Source organism: Physeter macrocephalus, chromosome 13 (assembly GCF_002837175.3).
Source record: "Physeter macrocephalus isolate SW-GA chromosome 13, ASM283717v5, whole genome shotgun sequence".
In the NCBI taxonomy this organism is placed as follows: domain Eukaryota; kingdom Metazoa; phylum Chordata; class Mammalia; order Artiodactyla; family Physeteridae; genus Physeter; species Physeter macrocephalus.
In genome coordinates this window covers 21,678,307-21,696,050 of record NC_041226.1, presented here as the reverse complement: position 1 = coordinate 21,696,050, position 17,744 = coordinate 21,678,307, and the positions used below count along the sequence as shown (strand labels likewise).

Below are 17,744 nucleotides of genomic sequence, written 5' to 3'. Positions count from 1 at the left end.
CAGGTCATGGAAGCAACCTAAATGCCCATCGATAGATGAATGGATAAACATATATACAATGGAATATTACTCAGCCATAAAAAGGAATGAAATTGGGTCATTTGTAGGGATGTGGATGGACCTAGAGACTGTCAAACAGAGTGAAGTAAGTCAGAAAGAGAAAAACAAATATTAACGCTTATATGTGGGATCTAGAAAAATGGTACAGATGAACTGGTTTGCAAGGAAGAAATAGAGACACAGATGTAGAGACAAACGTATGGACACCAAGGGGGGAAAGTGGGGATGGGATGAATTGGGAGACTGGGTTTGATATATACACACTAATATGTATAAAGTAGATAATTAAAAAAAAAAAAACGAAACAATGACTCTCAGGCTTTTGAGAAACCAGTAGGAAAGTGGTGCCCTTAAGATATGGGACTCAGATGGAGACATCCAGTTGGTAGATGCCTCAATTAAGAGCTCCAGATATTGGAGTCATTAATACATAGATGTTAATGATGCCCTGGGAGCATGATTTCATCTGGACAGAAAAATGGAAAATGAGAAAAAATGAAGTCTTGGTAAGGGGTAAACAACTAAAAATTTTAGAAGCTGCTTCTAGAGACAAGTGGTTCTCAAAGAGTAGTCTGAGGACTCCTAAGGATTCCCAAGACAATGTCTAGAGTTCCAGGAGATCAAAAATATTTCTATAATACTACATTATTTGCCTGGTTTACTCACTCTCTCTTGAGTATATATATAGTGGAGTTTTCCAGAAGTCACAGATGTGATATCAGTAACAGATTGAATGCAGAAGCAGATATGAAAATCTAGAGGTCTTTCATTAAGCCAGTTAAGAGTTTACTTTAAGAAGTTAAAAAGATTTTCAGGGAGTTTCCTGGTGGTCTTGTGGGTAGGATTCGGCGCGTTCTCTGCCGTGGCCCAGGTTCAATCCCTGGTTGGGGAACTGATCCCACAAGCCTAGTGGTGTAGCCAAAAAAAAACTAAAAATGTGCGAAAACGTGTAAAACATTGCCACCTCCTCCAATTTCTATTTTTGCTTTGCAAAGCATAGCTATTTTCCATAAAAGTGTATGTTAGGTTTACTGCTGTCATTGTTAAATAAATTAATAAATATTTAAAAATGTTCTCAGAACCAATTTCTAATATGGAGACTACTGAAACAGATAATCCACAAAACAAAAGTTCTTTGGGGTCCATAAAGAGTGAAAAGCGTCCTGAGACCGAAAAGTTTGACAATTACTCATACAGATCAACTTCTTCTTAGTCTAGCTAAAATTGCTATTCATTTTAGATTGAAAATACAGAAGGTAAATATACTAAATGAGCTCAGTCTAACTCCATGCTTCAATATTCCTTAAAACAGAAAAACCACAGAGATACACAACAATCAGAACCTCAAGAGAAAGAGTAAGAAATAGCAATGTATTTTGTATGTAAAACTACTATAAGAGACATTTACTCACCTTTTAAAAGAATTTCACATATAAAAGCCTCTTGTAGTAAAATCACTTTCATTTTTTAAAGATGATAATCTGAGCAAAGCCTTGGGAATCAACATTTAAGGGATAGACAGCATACAAGGAGCCTCTATGTAAGACCAAAGGGCTTCAACAGAACAGAAAACCTGACAAATGATAGATGGAAGCCAAGGGGAAAGTGTTTCAAGAAGACAGAGGCTCTGGGATGTGTCACATGCTGCAGAAAGGTTACAGAAGAAGGAGACAAGTATGTCTCCTTTTATTTAGCAAAGAGGAGGTTTTGTGACCTTAAAGAACAGTTTTAGTGAAGACAAGGGTCAGAAGACTCAATAAATATGAGGTGAAAAAGTAGAATTTGGTTCTAAAGTGGGAATAAGCAGGGTGATGGCTCAAAATAATATGGGGAAAAGAGAAAATGTGCCAAGATGGATGTTAAAGCTGTAAAAGAGAATGCAAAATAAATGAACAAGACTGCAGAGGTGGGAGGAAATCAGGGGAATATAACCTTATGCAGCAGGAGGGAGGCCCCTTGTAAAGAAAAAGAGGGAAGTAAAAAAGTTTAGATGTGAATGAAAGACTAGTTTATAGGTGTAGTGGCAGGAAGTTGAAAGAGTTTGTGGATAAAGAATTCCATCATCTCTGTGTTGTAAATAGCAAGCAGGAGAAAGGCGCTGGAAGGTTTGAGATTTAAGGAGTTGAAGATTTAAGGAGAGGGTTTGAAAGAGCTACTATGAAGAAAAGGAGCAAACTAACTTATAACTTAGGCTTTTCTGAACCTTTAATATGTTCAACAATTAGCATGCATTATTGTAATGGGAATAGAAGTTTCTATTTTGAAAAGTAAGCAGCCAATATATTTCAGAATGTGTTTTATATAAAAATAATTAAAATGAAAAAAAAATGTTGAGTGTGTTAAGAGTTAATCCCTTAGAATTTAGGAAAAGTTAGCCATTTATCCTTGAACAGTTAAGGCTTGTAATATTTTATTTACTGCTATTTTGTAGGAGGTATTAGATTTATTTATGAAGTCCCATGAAGTAATCATAGAGAAGTTTCTTACTTGTTCTTAGAAGCAACGTTTTAACAGACAATACTGTATAAAGATGGAATGGATTTCCTTAAAAAGTACTGATGTTCAAATTACTGGACAGCCATTTAAGGTACTTTTCAAGTATTAGTCTGTAAGTTTTCAGAGACAGTTCTTAAATATAGTAGTAAACATTTTAGGCTTGCAGGCTCTTGCCTGTCATAGTACTCAACTCATCTATTGTAGCTCAAAAGCAGCCACAGAAAATATGTAACCAACAGACATGGTTGTTCTCCAATAAAACTTTATTGCAAAAACTGGTGGCAGTCCCACAAGCTATAATTTTCTAGCCCCTGGTTTAAGTTTTCAGCTATCTGATGAGGAAGTTGCTTACATCCTTAAACTCTTTGGTTTTGTCATCTATAAGTAGAGTAACAAAGCTACTGATTTAATAAGGTAATTATATGTTATATTAAAATGCCCAGTACACCCAACACATTCAACAAATGTGAGTTCCCCTTCTCCGTATTTGGTAGTGTGAGGCTACAGTGCTCACATTCCAGAAGATCACATTAGTAGAGAAGAGAGAACATTCATGGTGTGGAAAGTAAATGCTTACTTGTTAAAGACAATGACTCAAAGATAATTTTGCTAATTTCTTATGAACAAATCCCAGGTCTCAATTATCATCTGATTTCAATTTCTTGAAAGAAGAAATCCAACAATTTTTTTAGAAATAATTTTCCTAGGTCTTTAAGGTTTAAGAATCTCACTTTTAATATTTTATGCAAAACAATAAACATAAATTTAGATTCTTTTAAACCTTGGTACTGAGGAACTTAAAGATTTACAAATGTAATAAAATTCCAAAGGACTGTGATGCTGTACAGTAAGTTCTAGGGAGAATAGCTTTCTCTGCTTTTGTTCTGCTACTATATGCCATTTTCTGCCTTATAACTCAGTAAGATAGACACAAGTCAATTAGACAATTCTGAAACTATAGCTGGAAAGTGTTTTGAAGCCCACAGGAAGTCTACAAAGTGAATAATCAATAAGTTGACCATATAAACAAAGATTTTTGAAACTCACCATCTCTATTAGTTTCCCATTCTACATTTTCTTCTTCACTTTCTGGAGTTCTCTCCTTAGTGATTTTTATGTCTTCCTTTTCCCTATGTCTCCCTCTTGAAGATTCTTTCTAAAAAGTACATACATACATATGGGTTATTATATTTATAAAAACTACATGAGGTAGTTACTATAATACATAATATTTCTAACTTCATCTTTGTTTCATTAAAGAATCAGTCTTGCAAATAATCACGCATCCACTAAGTAGAGGAAGTAACATATTCTAGAGTATCACAATGAAAAGACTACTATTATCTATTTTACTAAAGAATGGCAACTTGGTAAATGTCTGAAGTAACTAAGATTTTAAAAGATGCAACGAAAATCGAATACTTTAATAAGCATTTGGTAGTACACTACATGTTCAGTTTCTACATGAAAATTACAGGGGTAAAGTTTAAAACGGATAAAGTACAACTGGAGGAATTGTAAGTGACTATATTTTAAAATGACTTAAAAAAGGTTACACCGTTCACAGTAGATTCTCAAATATAATTGCTGATCTAAGACTTGTCTTATACTAACGTAAAAGCATTTACCTACACCCAAAGATAAATCCAAACTCATCTAATAATTTTATAAATGCTTTAAAAGGGGGGATTTTCCCTATTTTGATGAAACCAAAATGGTAACTAAAATAGTTAGAAAAGTTACCTTTACATTGCAGCTAAAAACCAAAAAGTTTTACATTTCATTCCAGGTATAACAGTAGCCTATAGACAAAGCAGGACAACAGTAATTCAGCTCGTAAAATTTAATTAAATATCCTGTTAACATAAGATGAAGACTCTAAACCACATTTTACTAAGTGGTAAGAAAATAACCAGTGTCATGGAATTGTTATCTTCCCCCCACCATGTCTCACTTTTATTAACACTAAATCCTGACTATGAAAGACACTAACACACAAGGACATTAAGTGCTGAGAGTTCTTTCTGGGCATTACCAGACATAAAATTTGGCTGCTTAAAACACAAATTAATTTCTCTTTGTCTTACTGCCCCTAAATTTTACTTATTTAGGTATGAAGTCATGTGGTAAGTATTATTGCTAAATGACATATATAGTTGCTGGTACGACAACAGAGGCTGACAAATATCATTAACTGATCATATAATTGCATCAGCCATGACAAAACGGTAAAAGGTCAAAAAAAGAGAAAGAAAAAAGAAATGCACTCCTATTTCTACATAAGACAAAGGAGAAAAAGGAACACAATCTATTTTTATTCTTAAAACACATTTTGTGGAATATCAATGAAGAGCTATTCTATATCCCAGGTAACTTTTGAATGTTCTGTAGATTACACCCACTATAAATATACATTAGTTGTGCTATATCAAAAAATTTTCATAGAAAGTTATCTCCAAATTACTGAATAATATATTCTGGGTTTTTTTGTCTATAAGGCATCAGACTACATTTGTCTATATGTAGTTGTAATACCAACTATAAATGTAGTTGAAAAGGGTTTCAGAGCAGTAATTCTGGTACTGGAAAACAAAATAATCTGCAAGCTTGTAACAGAATATTTTTAACAGATTTAGAAACAGATATAATAATCTCAATAAATTTCATTAATAATTTATGTATTTCATAATATTTACCCTACATATTAAAATTATATAATTTTTGTATTACCTATTGTTTTCCAATATGACTCTACTACTGCCCCCAGAGATCACATATAACTTCTATTATTAAGTACTAGAGATTGAATGCAGGCTTCAATATGTGGTAGAATTTCAAGTTAGGAGATATGTTTTTTCCTAATACTTTGTCACTATCCCACCTCAAATCATAATAGAGGAAATTATTTTGATAACACCTAAGGCTCAGGTCATTTTTTTAAATGTTGTATTTCCTCATTTTTCCACTTCAACAGTGTATAACTTGTTTAGGCATGTTATTCCTTGTAAAATAAAATTATTTCCCTCTTTCTCTGATAATATTCAAATATAAAGGGTCTGGTATTACTTGTCCCATGTAGTACAGCACGGTCTGCTCTTTCACCTTCCTGTAACTTCTTGAATAGAATGGACTATCATCTTACTGCTCTTATATGCAAACATATTAATTAGAGGTACAACCATGTGATTATTACGTATTCTAAATTAATCATTCTGGAACATGTACATGTTGAAATATTTGTTAAATAACCACAATATTTTAGCCAGTACCCATGGGATGAGATATTTTATGAATTCAGAATTACTTGGATTTCAAAATATATTAAGTAACAATGCCAGTATGCTCTGGAGCAGCAACCTATAATCAAATATACTGATATTTTTGCAGCAAAACATATGAATTCACCAACTGGGTAAAGACTGTATAATAAGCTTCATATCAATTAAAATCAGGTTTTGCTGCCAAATAAGTCTATGCCTAACTTAGGAAAAATGTTTGGTTTTAAAAGTCTCTTACACTTCAGCAATGCAATAAATGTGAACTTTACTTTCACTTTATTTCTACTTTATATTACATTCATATTTATTTCTTAAACATTATATGTATGGACAGATTATATTTACTATAAATTTTATTTTTAGCTAGTAAGGAGGCATTACCAAGAATATGATCTAAAAAGAAGTATTGAGGCAAAAAGAATTGAAAACCAATATTAACTGGATTAGCAACCACAATAATAAAATGTTAGGGGTCTTTGAAGTAATATAATTCAATTTCCTACCCCATGCTGAAATTTTTTTCCTAAACATTGTATAATTATAGAAGTCCTCTAATAGAATAATTTCACAGAAGAAAAGATTTACTCCCGAGGTCTCCACTGATAGCTCTCCACTGTTGCGTTCGTTGACCCCATTTTCAGAAAGTTCTAAACATTAGAAAATTATTTCTTATACTCATCACAACTCTTTTATACCTCTCCAGAATTTCTATTGATTGGAACTACTTCTGACCTCTAGAATCGTGCAAAACAAATCTAATAATTCTTCCACGTGATAGCTATTTAAATATTTCAACATTGTCACTAAATCTCCTCAATATCTTCTTATATCAGGCCAAAGATAATCTACACACTGATCATACATGAACATTTCACAATTTTCACACCCCTCACTACTCTGTCATCTTCTCTGGACATACTAATTTGCCAATGTTCCTTCAATAAAATGTGATAACTAAAATTAACCTAGTCCTGCCAGGGCAGCATAGAGCATATAGCTTCCACCTCTCTTAGTATAGAAATGAAATTATTCTTGCATTAATGAACTTGTTTTGGAGGGGGGGGAGTTTGGGGTAGAGTTTAAATAAGAAACTATAATCTTATAAGCTATATAAATTTAAATTACAATCTCACATGAAATGAAGTCTAGAAATAGGGTAAACTTCAGGGCTGGGTGATGTAGTAACACAGTGAAATCACTGGAGACCATATTTTCTTGTTGTTTTTTTTCCTTTCTTACAGCTCTGCTATTCCTACTGTTGACTTCACATTAAGGCATATTTCTTTTACCACGATGACAAGCAATCTAGGTTCACCCAATGTGTGCCTCTCTCCAATCACAAAATAAGAATTTTTTCTTTCAGTCTGAGGAGGCCAACTTCAGTCACATGGACACATCTGAATCAATAACTGATATCAAGATAATAGCCACAGGCTAAATGAATTAGGTCTGGTTCCTGAATCAACAGAATTAGCAAGGAGAATGGGATTATTATGACTAGATTAGACTAATGAGGGTCTAGCAGTGAATCTGGGGTCAACTCCCCAAACCAAAATGCAGCTTCAAAATGAAAACAACTGAATGGATTCTGGGGAGTTCGAAGTAATTTATACTATACCTTTGGTACTACACTTCACCTCCTCAGAGTACAATGCCACACTTCTGACAACTGCATAGGCCTTAAAAAAAATACACTTTCCAACTTAGTAAACGTTTTCTCTGTTCACCTTTACTGTTGCATTTTGGACCTTCCTTCTAAGGTCATTTTCCATCTTCCTGATGTATATCCTTTTAGACATTCTCTAAGTAATGAAGGTCTCCTGATAGTCAACACTCTCAATTTTACCAGAAAGCTTCTTTATTATATCCTCATTCTTGAAAAGAAGTTTTGCTGGGCTCATAACTATGGGTTCATACATTCACCTCAGCTTTGAAATATCATTCCACTGTATTTTGGCTTCCATTATTGTTACTGATGGTATCAGTCTATTGTTCCTTTGTAGAAAGATCTGCCTTTTATCTCTGGGTGTTTCCAATATTCTCTCTATGCCTCTCATGTTTTGCAGTTATGATATAATATCTACTTGATATGTAGTGTGCTTTCTGCAGGCTTATATCTCATCAATTATGGAAAATTCTCAGCCACTATTTCTTTCAATATTGCCTTTCCCATTTTCTATTTTTTTCCTGGGATTCCAATTAGATGTACATTAGGTTTTCTAAGTTTTTCCTCCACATTTGTGAACCTCTTCAATATTTTCTATAACCCTGTTTTTATGTGCTGCATTCTGGATAAACTCTTCAACTCCATCTTCCAAGTCACCAGTTCTCTCTTCACAGATGGGCCCAAGGCTTAGTGTGTGACTAGCTCTAATACCTGTAAAAGTCTTAAAGTCACGACCGGCTTTCACACTTGCTGCTCAATCCTTGGTTTCAATTCTGTCTTTGTTTTGCTGCTGTTTACGTTCTTGAGAAAGCACGTCAAACCCTTCTTTCAGCAGCTCGAGTTAAAGTTAATGTTAATCCAAAGTTTTCTTCTGTCATTTACTATCACATATTATATCAAAGCTATTAACAATTCAAAAAGCTATTATTAATTTTTAAAAGATTATGGTTCTCACCTTAATGTTTCCAAAACTTTTCAACTGGACACTTCTGATCAAGGCTAAAAATTTTTAAATAATGAACAATGCTTATTGTGGTTTTTTGGCCTGAATATTAGCCCAACAACTTAGCTCAGTATATAGCTTTTAGGACAGATATAACTGACATTTTGAAATTTTAAAATGATTCACACAGATGTGCAATTTCAGATCCTTTCAACACTACAGAAACACAGACGGTAAAGAAACTTAGATCTACACTAAGGAAACTGTAGTTTATTTCGTTTATACTATACTGAAGAAAAATCCCCTAATAGGGTTATCAGAGATTTTCTTTTATGAAGTGGTCACAAAAATTATACTAGCTCGTCTCAGAATAAGCAGTTACAAATAAACAAATAAAATTATAAACTTCAAAAAAACAGTCAACAGGGCTTCCCTGGTGGTGCAGTGGTTGTGCGTCCGCCTGCCGATGCAGGGGAACCGGGTTCGCGCCCCGGTCTGGGAGGATCCCACATGCCGCGGAGCGGCTGGGCCCGTGAGCCATGGCCGCTGGGCCTGCGCGTCCGGAGCCTGTGCTCCGCAACGGGAGAGGTCACAACAGAGGGAGGCCCGCATACCACAAAAAAAAAAAAACAAAACAAAAAAAACAAACAAACAGTCAACAGATAACAAAAATCAGGTCATCTCCAAGCACCACATTTTAAAAATTACAATGAAGAGAGAACAACTATTAATATTTCTGTATCTATGTACCGACTAATACAGCACCGAAGAGCACAGCTACAGGAGATGGGGAGTGAACTAGACAGAAGCATACTACTAACAAGATACTTTAAAAGACATTCTCAAACCAAGATAGATCAAGTAGACAAAGATATGAAAACTACAGAAGCTCAAAACAACAGATGTTTCAGATATACTTTAGAACCTGAAAGCCAAAAAATAGAAAATATACCTTCTTTTTAAGCATATACAGAAAATTCAGAAAAACTGACCATATCTTAGGCCACAAAGAACATCTTATCAAATCTGAGAAAAAGAAATACAAAAAGCAATAATATATGTTATTTTTAAAAAAATCAAAAGAATACACACATAAAGCCAACAAAAGGCTTTTCAATCTGAAAAATTTTTAAACATGCCATTAAGCAATCATTGGACCACAGGTGAAATACACACCTAAAGATGAGAATTCCTTAAAAATAATGACAATGAAAAGCACGATACATGAGATCCATGGAATTCAGTTAAAGCAGTTATCAGAAAAATGCTTATAGCATTAAATACATGTGTGTATATGAAAATAAATAAATAAATGTTCCACCAATTCAAACAAGAAAAGGAATACAATAAACCAAGGAGGGAATTAATAAAGAGAAATAAATGTGTTGAAAAGAGAAGGAACTAATATATAAATCCAAAAGCTGATGCAAATAAACCACTGACTAAACTGATGAAGAAAAAAGGAAAAAAGCACACAAGTATTCAAAATCCTATATGACAATGTGAAAGTAGCCATTAGAACAGAGAAAACTGAAAAACGTGATTTCTTTGCACAACTCTATGCAAACTAGTTTAAAAACCTAGACAAAGTACATAATGTTCTAGAAAAAAAATTAACAAAACTGACTTAAAAGTCAAAAGTCTACTAATTTTCACTGGAAAAATACATTACTTACAGAACTTCTTCATAAAATAGTACCAGACTCAGGTGGTTTCACATGGAAATTCTACCAAACCTTTCAAGAGCAGAAAATCCTGATAGCACTTAAGATATTCCAGAGCAAAGAATTAGGAATATTTTGTTATTATAAGGTACTTGGACTACCTGTGAAGTGCTACAGTATTATTTGAAAGTAGACTTGAATTAATCATAAATGTAATTGCAAACTCTAGGGCAACCACTAAAAAAGTAAAAATAACAAGTATAATTGATATGTTAAGAAAGGAGAGAACATGTAATAGTATAAAATGCTCAATTCAAACCATAAAAGGCACAAAAACAGTGGAAGACAAAAAACAGGAACAAAGAACAACGGTAAAACAAATAGAAAACAGTAACAATTACAGTAGATATTAATACAACTGTATCAATAATTACTTTAAACATCAATAGACTAAACACACCAATTAAAACACAGATTGTCAGAGTGGATCAAAAAACAATACCCAGCTAGCTATATGTTGTCTATGAGAAACCAACTATAAAAATAAAGACACATATAAATTAAAAGGAAGGGGATGGCGAAAGATATACTATGCTAAAGAGAGTAGGAGTAGATATGTTAATTTCAGACAGGCAGACTTCAGAAGAAGGAAAGATAGCAAGGACAAAAGGGCATTACATAATGATAAAGGGGACAATTCTTCAAAAAGACATAACAATCCTTAGTATACTGCACCTAACAACAGTGTCAAAATATATGAAGTAAAAACTGATATTACTGCAAGGAGATATACATGATCCATTAATACATTTGGAGACTTTAACACCCCACTATCAGAAATGTACAGATCCAGCAGGGAGAAAATTAGCAAGAACACAGTTGAAATCAAAAGCACCTTCAATCTACTGGATATAACTCACATCGATAGACTACTTCATCCGATGACAGTAGAAAACACATTCTTCTCAAGCTCACACGGAACATTCTGGACCATTTTATGGACCATATTCTGGACCATAAAACACACTTTTAAAAGAACAAAAATCATATAATGTCTAATCTCAGACCACAAGGGAATTAAACTGGAAATTAATAAAGGAAAGATAGCTGGATAATCCCAAAATATGTGGAGATTAAACGACACACTTCTACTTAACACATGGGTCAAAGAAGAAATCTCAAGAGAAATTTCAAAATATTTCAAACTAAGTGAAAATAAAATACAATTTATCAAAATTTGTGGGATGCAGTGAAAGCAGTGTTTAGAGAAAAATTTATAGCACTGAATTCATATAGTAGAAATGAAGAAAGCTCTAAAATCAATAATCTAAGTTTCCACCTTAGAAAACTTGAAAAAGAAGAGCAACTGAAATCTAAAGTAAGCTGAAGAAAAATAACAAAAATTAGAGCAGAAATCAATGAAACTGAAAACAGGAAATCAACAGAGAAAAAACAACAAAACCAAAAGCCAGTTCTTTGAAAAGATCAAGCTTCTACGCAGGCTAACTAAGAAAAAAAGAGAGAAAACAAAAATTACCAATATCAGAAACAAAAGAAGAGACATCACTACAGATTCCAAGGACATTTAAAGGATAATAAAGGAATACTATGAATAATGCTATGCCCACAAATTTGATAACCTAGATGAAATGGACTAATTACTTGAGAGACACAATCTGCCAAAACTCACACATCAAGAATAGACAATCTGAACAAACTTATATCTACTAAGAAATTGAATCAATAATTAATAACCTTTCAAAACATAAAGCACCAGGTCCATATGGGTTCATGTGTGAATTCTATCAAACATTTAAGAAAGAACTTATACCAATTCTCTATAGTCTTTTCCAGAAGACAGAAGCAGAGGGAATATTTACAGAATTATTCTGAGGCCAGCATTAATACCTAAATATCTAATACCAAAACCAGATGAAGACACTACAAGAAAAAAAAAAAGGACCAAGATCTCTCATGGGTATTGATGCAAAACTCCTGAACACATTAGCAAAATATAAGCAAATGAAATCCAACAATATATAAAAATAATTATACACCACAACCAAATGGGATTTATACCAGATATGCAAGGGTGGTTCAACATTCAAAAGTCAATTAAGGTAATTCATCACATCAACAGACTAAAAAAGAAAAAAAAGACACAATCATATCAATAGACAAAGAAAAAGTATTTGACAAAATCCAACACTCATTCATAATAAAAACTCTTAACAAACTAGAAACAGAGGAGAACTTCCTCAACTTGATACAGAACATCTATACAAAACCTACAGTTAATATCATAATTAATGGTGAGAAACTTTCTTGCTAACCTCAGGAACAAAACAAGGACGTCCCCTCTCACCATTCCTTTTCGCCATCATAATGGAAGTCCTAGCTAATGCAACAAAACAAGAAAAGGACATAAAAAGTATACAGAGTGAAAAGGAAGAAATAAGTGTCTTTGTTTACAGATGACATGATTGTCTATGTAGAAATTCTGAAAGAATCAACAAATCTGTAGGTTGCTTTGGGTAGCATGGACATCTTAACAATCCTAATTCTTCCAATCCATGAGTACAGTACATCTTTCCATTTATTTGTGTCATCTTCAATCCCTTTCATCAATGTCTTACAGTTTTCAGGGTACAGGTCTTTTACCTCCCTGGCTAAATTTATTTCTATGCATTTTACTCTTTGTGAGGCAGCTGTAAATAGATTTTTCTTACTGATAGATCATTATTAGTGTATAGAAATGCCACAGATTTCTGTATATTAATCTCACAGCCTGCAACTTTACTGAATTCATTTATTAGTCTAAAAGTTCTTCTGGTGGAGTCTTTAGGGTTTTCTATATATAGTATCATGTCACCTGCAAATAGTCATGTATATATATTTTAAAGTAGCAGGATAATCCAATAATTTAGTTTTTAGGTTACCTATAGGGAAAAAAGTAGAGTGATCAAGAGATAAAAGGTAGACTTTCCTGAATGTAACCTGTTCTGTAGATTTAACTTTGAAACCATAAGGTACCTCATTAGCCCAGTAGGCATCAGTCTCATAACTTTGAAACCATGAAAATGTTTTATATACTTAGAAAACAAAATTATATTTTAAAAAAACCCCTAAAACTAAAATCAAAATGAAATGAATCAACTCAACTTCATCAATTTTGTGGTTTAACCACATAGACAACTGTTCAAGTGACTTAAAATACAATAATTTGCACTTTGCTATACAGCAGAAACTAACACAACACTGAAAATCAATTACACTCCAATAAAAATTAATTTTTAAAAAATACAATAATTTGACTATCTCTTCCTAAGAAACATATATCACAGATATCTCCCTCATGGGATATATCCTAAGAACTACGGACATCTTAAACTGTTCGAAGTAATCATATTATTAGTAATACTATTGTTAATTATTATTCTGGAACTATTAAATGTAAGATAATGCAAATGAATGTCAACAGGGACTAAAATTTTCAGCATAAGAGAAAAGTGATACAACTATAAAATCAAAGAATTAGGTAAAAGTCTTACAATTCTAAATTTGAACTATTTGAACTCATGTTTGCTTGCATGTTTTTAAAGAGAAGATACATATGTATTTCCTAGGTGAAATACAATGAAAAGCCCTAAAAATGACTAAACTAGTGGTTTCCAAGTAGTGGTCCTGAAATACCATCTCCCAATAAAAGAACCAGGGCTGTAGGTAGGGGAAAATGGCTGACTCCAAGTAGAGGATATAAAATATATACAATGAGCTGGGAACATCTTAACAGAAACCAAGAAACTATCAAGGACTACTGAAGCTGTCTGTGTCAATACAGGCAGGATATAATTGGACTTCATCAAAATTAAAGGATATCTTTAAAGACACCACAGGGACTTCCGTGGCAGTCCAGTGGTTAAGACTCCGTGCTTCTACTGCAGGGGGCATGGGTTCGATCCCTGGTCGGGGAACTAAGATCCCGCATGCTGCACGGTGCAGCAAAAAAAAAAAAAAAAAAAAAAAAAAGACACCACAAAGAAAATGAAAAGGCAAGTCACATACTGGGAAAATATATTTGCAATACACATATCCTACAAATGACTGGTGGTATTCAGAACATATAAGAGCCACAAATCTGTAATAAGACAAACAGCCCAACTTATAAGCAAAAGACATAAACAGACACTTCACAAAAAATATATAAAAGGCCAATAAACACATGAAAAGATGCTCAGTATCACTAATCATCAAGAAATGAAAATTAAGGGACCTCCCTGGTGGCTCAGTGGTTAAGAATCTGCCTGCCAATGCAGAGGACACGGTTCGAGCTCTGCCAGGAAGATCCCACATGCCATGGAGCAACAAAGCCCGTGAGCCACAACTACTGAGCCTGCGCTCTAGAGCCCGCAAGCCACAACTACTGAGCCTGCACGCCACAACTACTGAAGCCCTCGCGCCTAGAGCCCGTGCTCAGCAAAAAGAGAAGCCACCGCAATGAGAAGCCCCGCACACCGCAACAAACAGTAGCCCCTGCTCCCCGCAACTAGAGAAAGCCTGCACACAGCAACGAAGACCCAACGCAGCCAAAAATAAATTAATTAATTTAAAAAAAGGAAATGCAAATTAAAACCACTATATACCCAGTAGAGCAATGCCAAGTGTTGGCAAGAATGTAGAGCAACTGAAACTCTCATACACTGTGGGTTGAGGATGTAAAATGGAATAACCACTAGGGAAAACTACTTGGCAGTTTCTTATAAAGTTAAAAGACACATAACATACACATGACATATGACTCAGCAATTCCACCTCTAGGTATTTACCCACAGAAAACTATGTCCACACAAAGACTTGTACACAAATGTTCATAGCGGCTTTATTCATAACAGCCAAAATAACCAGAAAACCATATGGCCAATAGCCATAATAACCAGAAAACAACTCTAATGTCCATCAACTGGGCAATGGATAAACAAATTTTGACATATCCATATAATAAAACACTAACCCACAATAAAAGGAACAAACTGTTGACACATACTACAACATGGCTGCATTTCAAAAGTATTGTGCTAAAAGAACCAAGACCCAAGAATATATAATATCTGATTCCATCATAGTGACAGATCAGAGGTTGTCAGGAACCTGGTTTGAGAGGGGACTGACTCTAAAAAGACAGGAAGGTATGTTCTGGGTTGATGGAAATGTTCTGTATCTTCATTGTGGTGGTGGTTATACAGGTGTGTACATTTGTCAAGACTCAAATGGTACACTTAAAATGAATATATTTTATAAAGTAAACTTTTAAACAGAGCTCAGGATCTAATATAAAGACCTCCCACAAGCTAAGGAAGGGACATTTGAGGGAAAAGAAAAAAGAACAAAAGAATAATAGTGGTACTGGATTAGAGTTGAGACATCAATAAGAACTCATGTTTAGCTCAATACAGATAAAGACGGTTGCTTGTAATATTTATAGATATATGCATATACACCAATTAGTATACACTCATATATTTCACTGCTCTGTCAGCTGAGAGGGCCTAAAAAAAACCACCACCCCAGTAGGAACAAGCACACCTAGTACCAGATTTTAGCTCTCTCTCTCTCTCTCTCTCTCTCTCTCTCTCCCCTAGCCATCAGAGAAAAAGCCCGTGCTACCCATACAAAGAGGTCCACATAGAGAGAAACTGAGGCCTCCAGCTGACTTCCAGCATCAACAACCAGACATGGGAGTGAAAAAATCTTCAAATGATTCCTGCCTCCAGCATCCTAGTACTTTAGCTGAGGTTCCAGACATAAAGGAAGAGATAAGCCATGCCTACTGTGCCCTTTCTGATTTCCTGACAGAATCCATGAACAAAATAAACGGTTGTTTTACGCCAAGGTTTGGCAACTGGAACTCCTTTTAATACTGTCAAAAAATATTATACATTTGCAGATCATACAAGGCTAAAAACATATTTTTTATATAAAGTCTACATTTTAAATCTACATTTAAAAATCACAGTAATCAATCATGTACTATATATACATTATCAAATTCCTACCAGGTGGTATATATTGTATCTCCACTTACACCCTTCCCCAAACCTTTTCCTTTGAAATGGGTAAACACCACTCATCTGTTCTACTTAATCCTATACTCACTTCTCAAATTTTTAATTTGGTGACTCTCTACTCTTGCTGTTTTACATTTACTGTGTTTTATTCTTTCCAAAGAATTTTCACATGTATGTCCTCACTTGGTTTTCACTATAACTTGTGACATATTGGTGCAAGAGACTTACTCAGGATAGTTATAAAACTGTTAATAAGGCCTTCTAAGTTAAAGTCCTTCATTGCATGACTCAACTTTTTATAACACATGTAGTCCTATCTCCTTCCTTATCAGTGAAACTTTTTCCTCATCCAGCCAGAAATATCAAGATGTAGAAAAAGAAAAAGGGAATTTTTTTAGGTGGTGGGGCGAGGGAAATGAGGGACAGGAATAGAACTGGGTAGGGGACTATGAAGCAAAGCTAATAATTATGTATACATTCCGGGACGTACAGTTCCCAGAGACAGAAAGCTTCATGCTAGAAATTAGTTCTCAATTCAGAATACCAGAGAACCAAGCACTAAGGGTAGGTCAAAATCAATTGTAGTGTGCAAAGTCAACATCAATGGTAGCCTATAAAATATCTGAAAGAGGCTGGAAGTTGGATAATCAACTTGCGATTCAGCTAAAGACTGAGATCTGAAAATGTAATTTGCATAGTAGTCATCTTAAATAGATCCAGAGTGGAGGTGAGGATAAATATCAAGTCTAAAGAGATTCTCTGAAGATAAGTCATCATGTTGAGGTGGGGTAGGAAATGATAAAAATGACCCCTTAGAAAAAATACTGGACAAGGAAAAGGGAACATCATTCTGAAGTCTCAAAAGAAAAACTTCTGAAAATGACTTCTTATTGGAACCAGAGAAGGTCATTAAAATGACAGATTAAGAAAAAATATTTTAAAATATATTATACAGATCAGTTGAAACATTATTCCAATGGTTTTTTGGTGGGTTTTTTTTTTTTTTTTGCGGTACGCGGGCCTCTCACTGTTGTGTTGTGGCCTCTCCCGTTGCGGAGCACAGGCTCTGGATGCGCAGGCTCAGCAGCCATGGCTCACGGACCCAGCCACTCCGCGGCATGTGGGATCTTCCCGGACCGGGGCACGAACCCGTGTCCCCTGCATCGGCAGGCGGACTCTCAACCACTGTGCCACCAGGGAAGCCCTATTCCAATGGTTTTAATTTCATATATGAGAAAGCAGATTGACAAGATTAAGACTTTAAAAACAAAGATCATGAAAAATACTGGAGATGCATAACAATGTGAATATACTTAATGCCACAGAACTGTACACTTAAAAATATTTAAAATGGTAAATGTATAATGTATTTTATAACTTAAAAAAGAAAAAAAATGTTTTAAAAGGTCAATTCATACAAATACACTCAGACCCTTGCCCATCTGCTCTAAGGTAAGGTTTCCGATGAGCAAGGGATTCTCACAGTGCATCTCTAAATCCTAAATTATTAGATATCCTCCCACAATGATGAATTATTTTATACTTTCTTGAATGTGGCCACAAAGCTTCTCT

At 34.4% G+C, this 17,744-nt stretch overlaps 1 protein-coding gene across 6 annotated transcripts in view; it reads right to left on the bottom strand.

Annotated features, from left to right (window-relative positions):
• ZC3H13 (zinc finger CCCH-type containing 13) overlaps positions 1-17,744 on the bottom strand; it is an 87,366-nt gene that overhangs the window by 55,403 nt on the left and 14,219 nt on the right. For all 6 annotated transcript variants that reach the window (XM_055089334.1, XM_055089333.1, XM_007129773.4 and 3 more), the window contains one exon: positions 3,604-3,712. In XM_055089334.1, the coding sequence (XP_054945309.1) occupies positions 3,604-3,712 (109 nt within the window). The remainder of the gene's footprint in view (positions 1-3,603; positions 3,713-17,744) is intronic.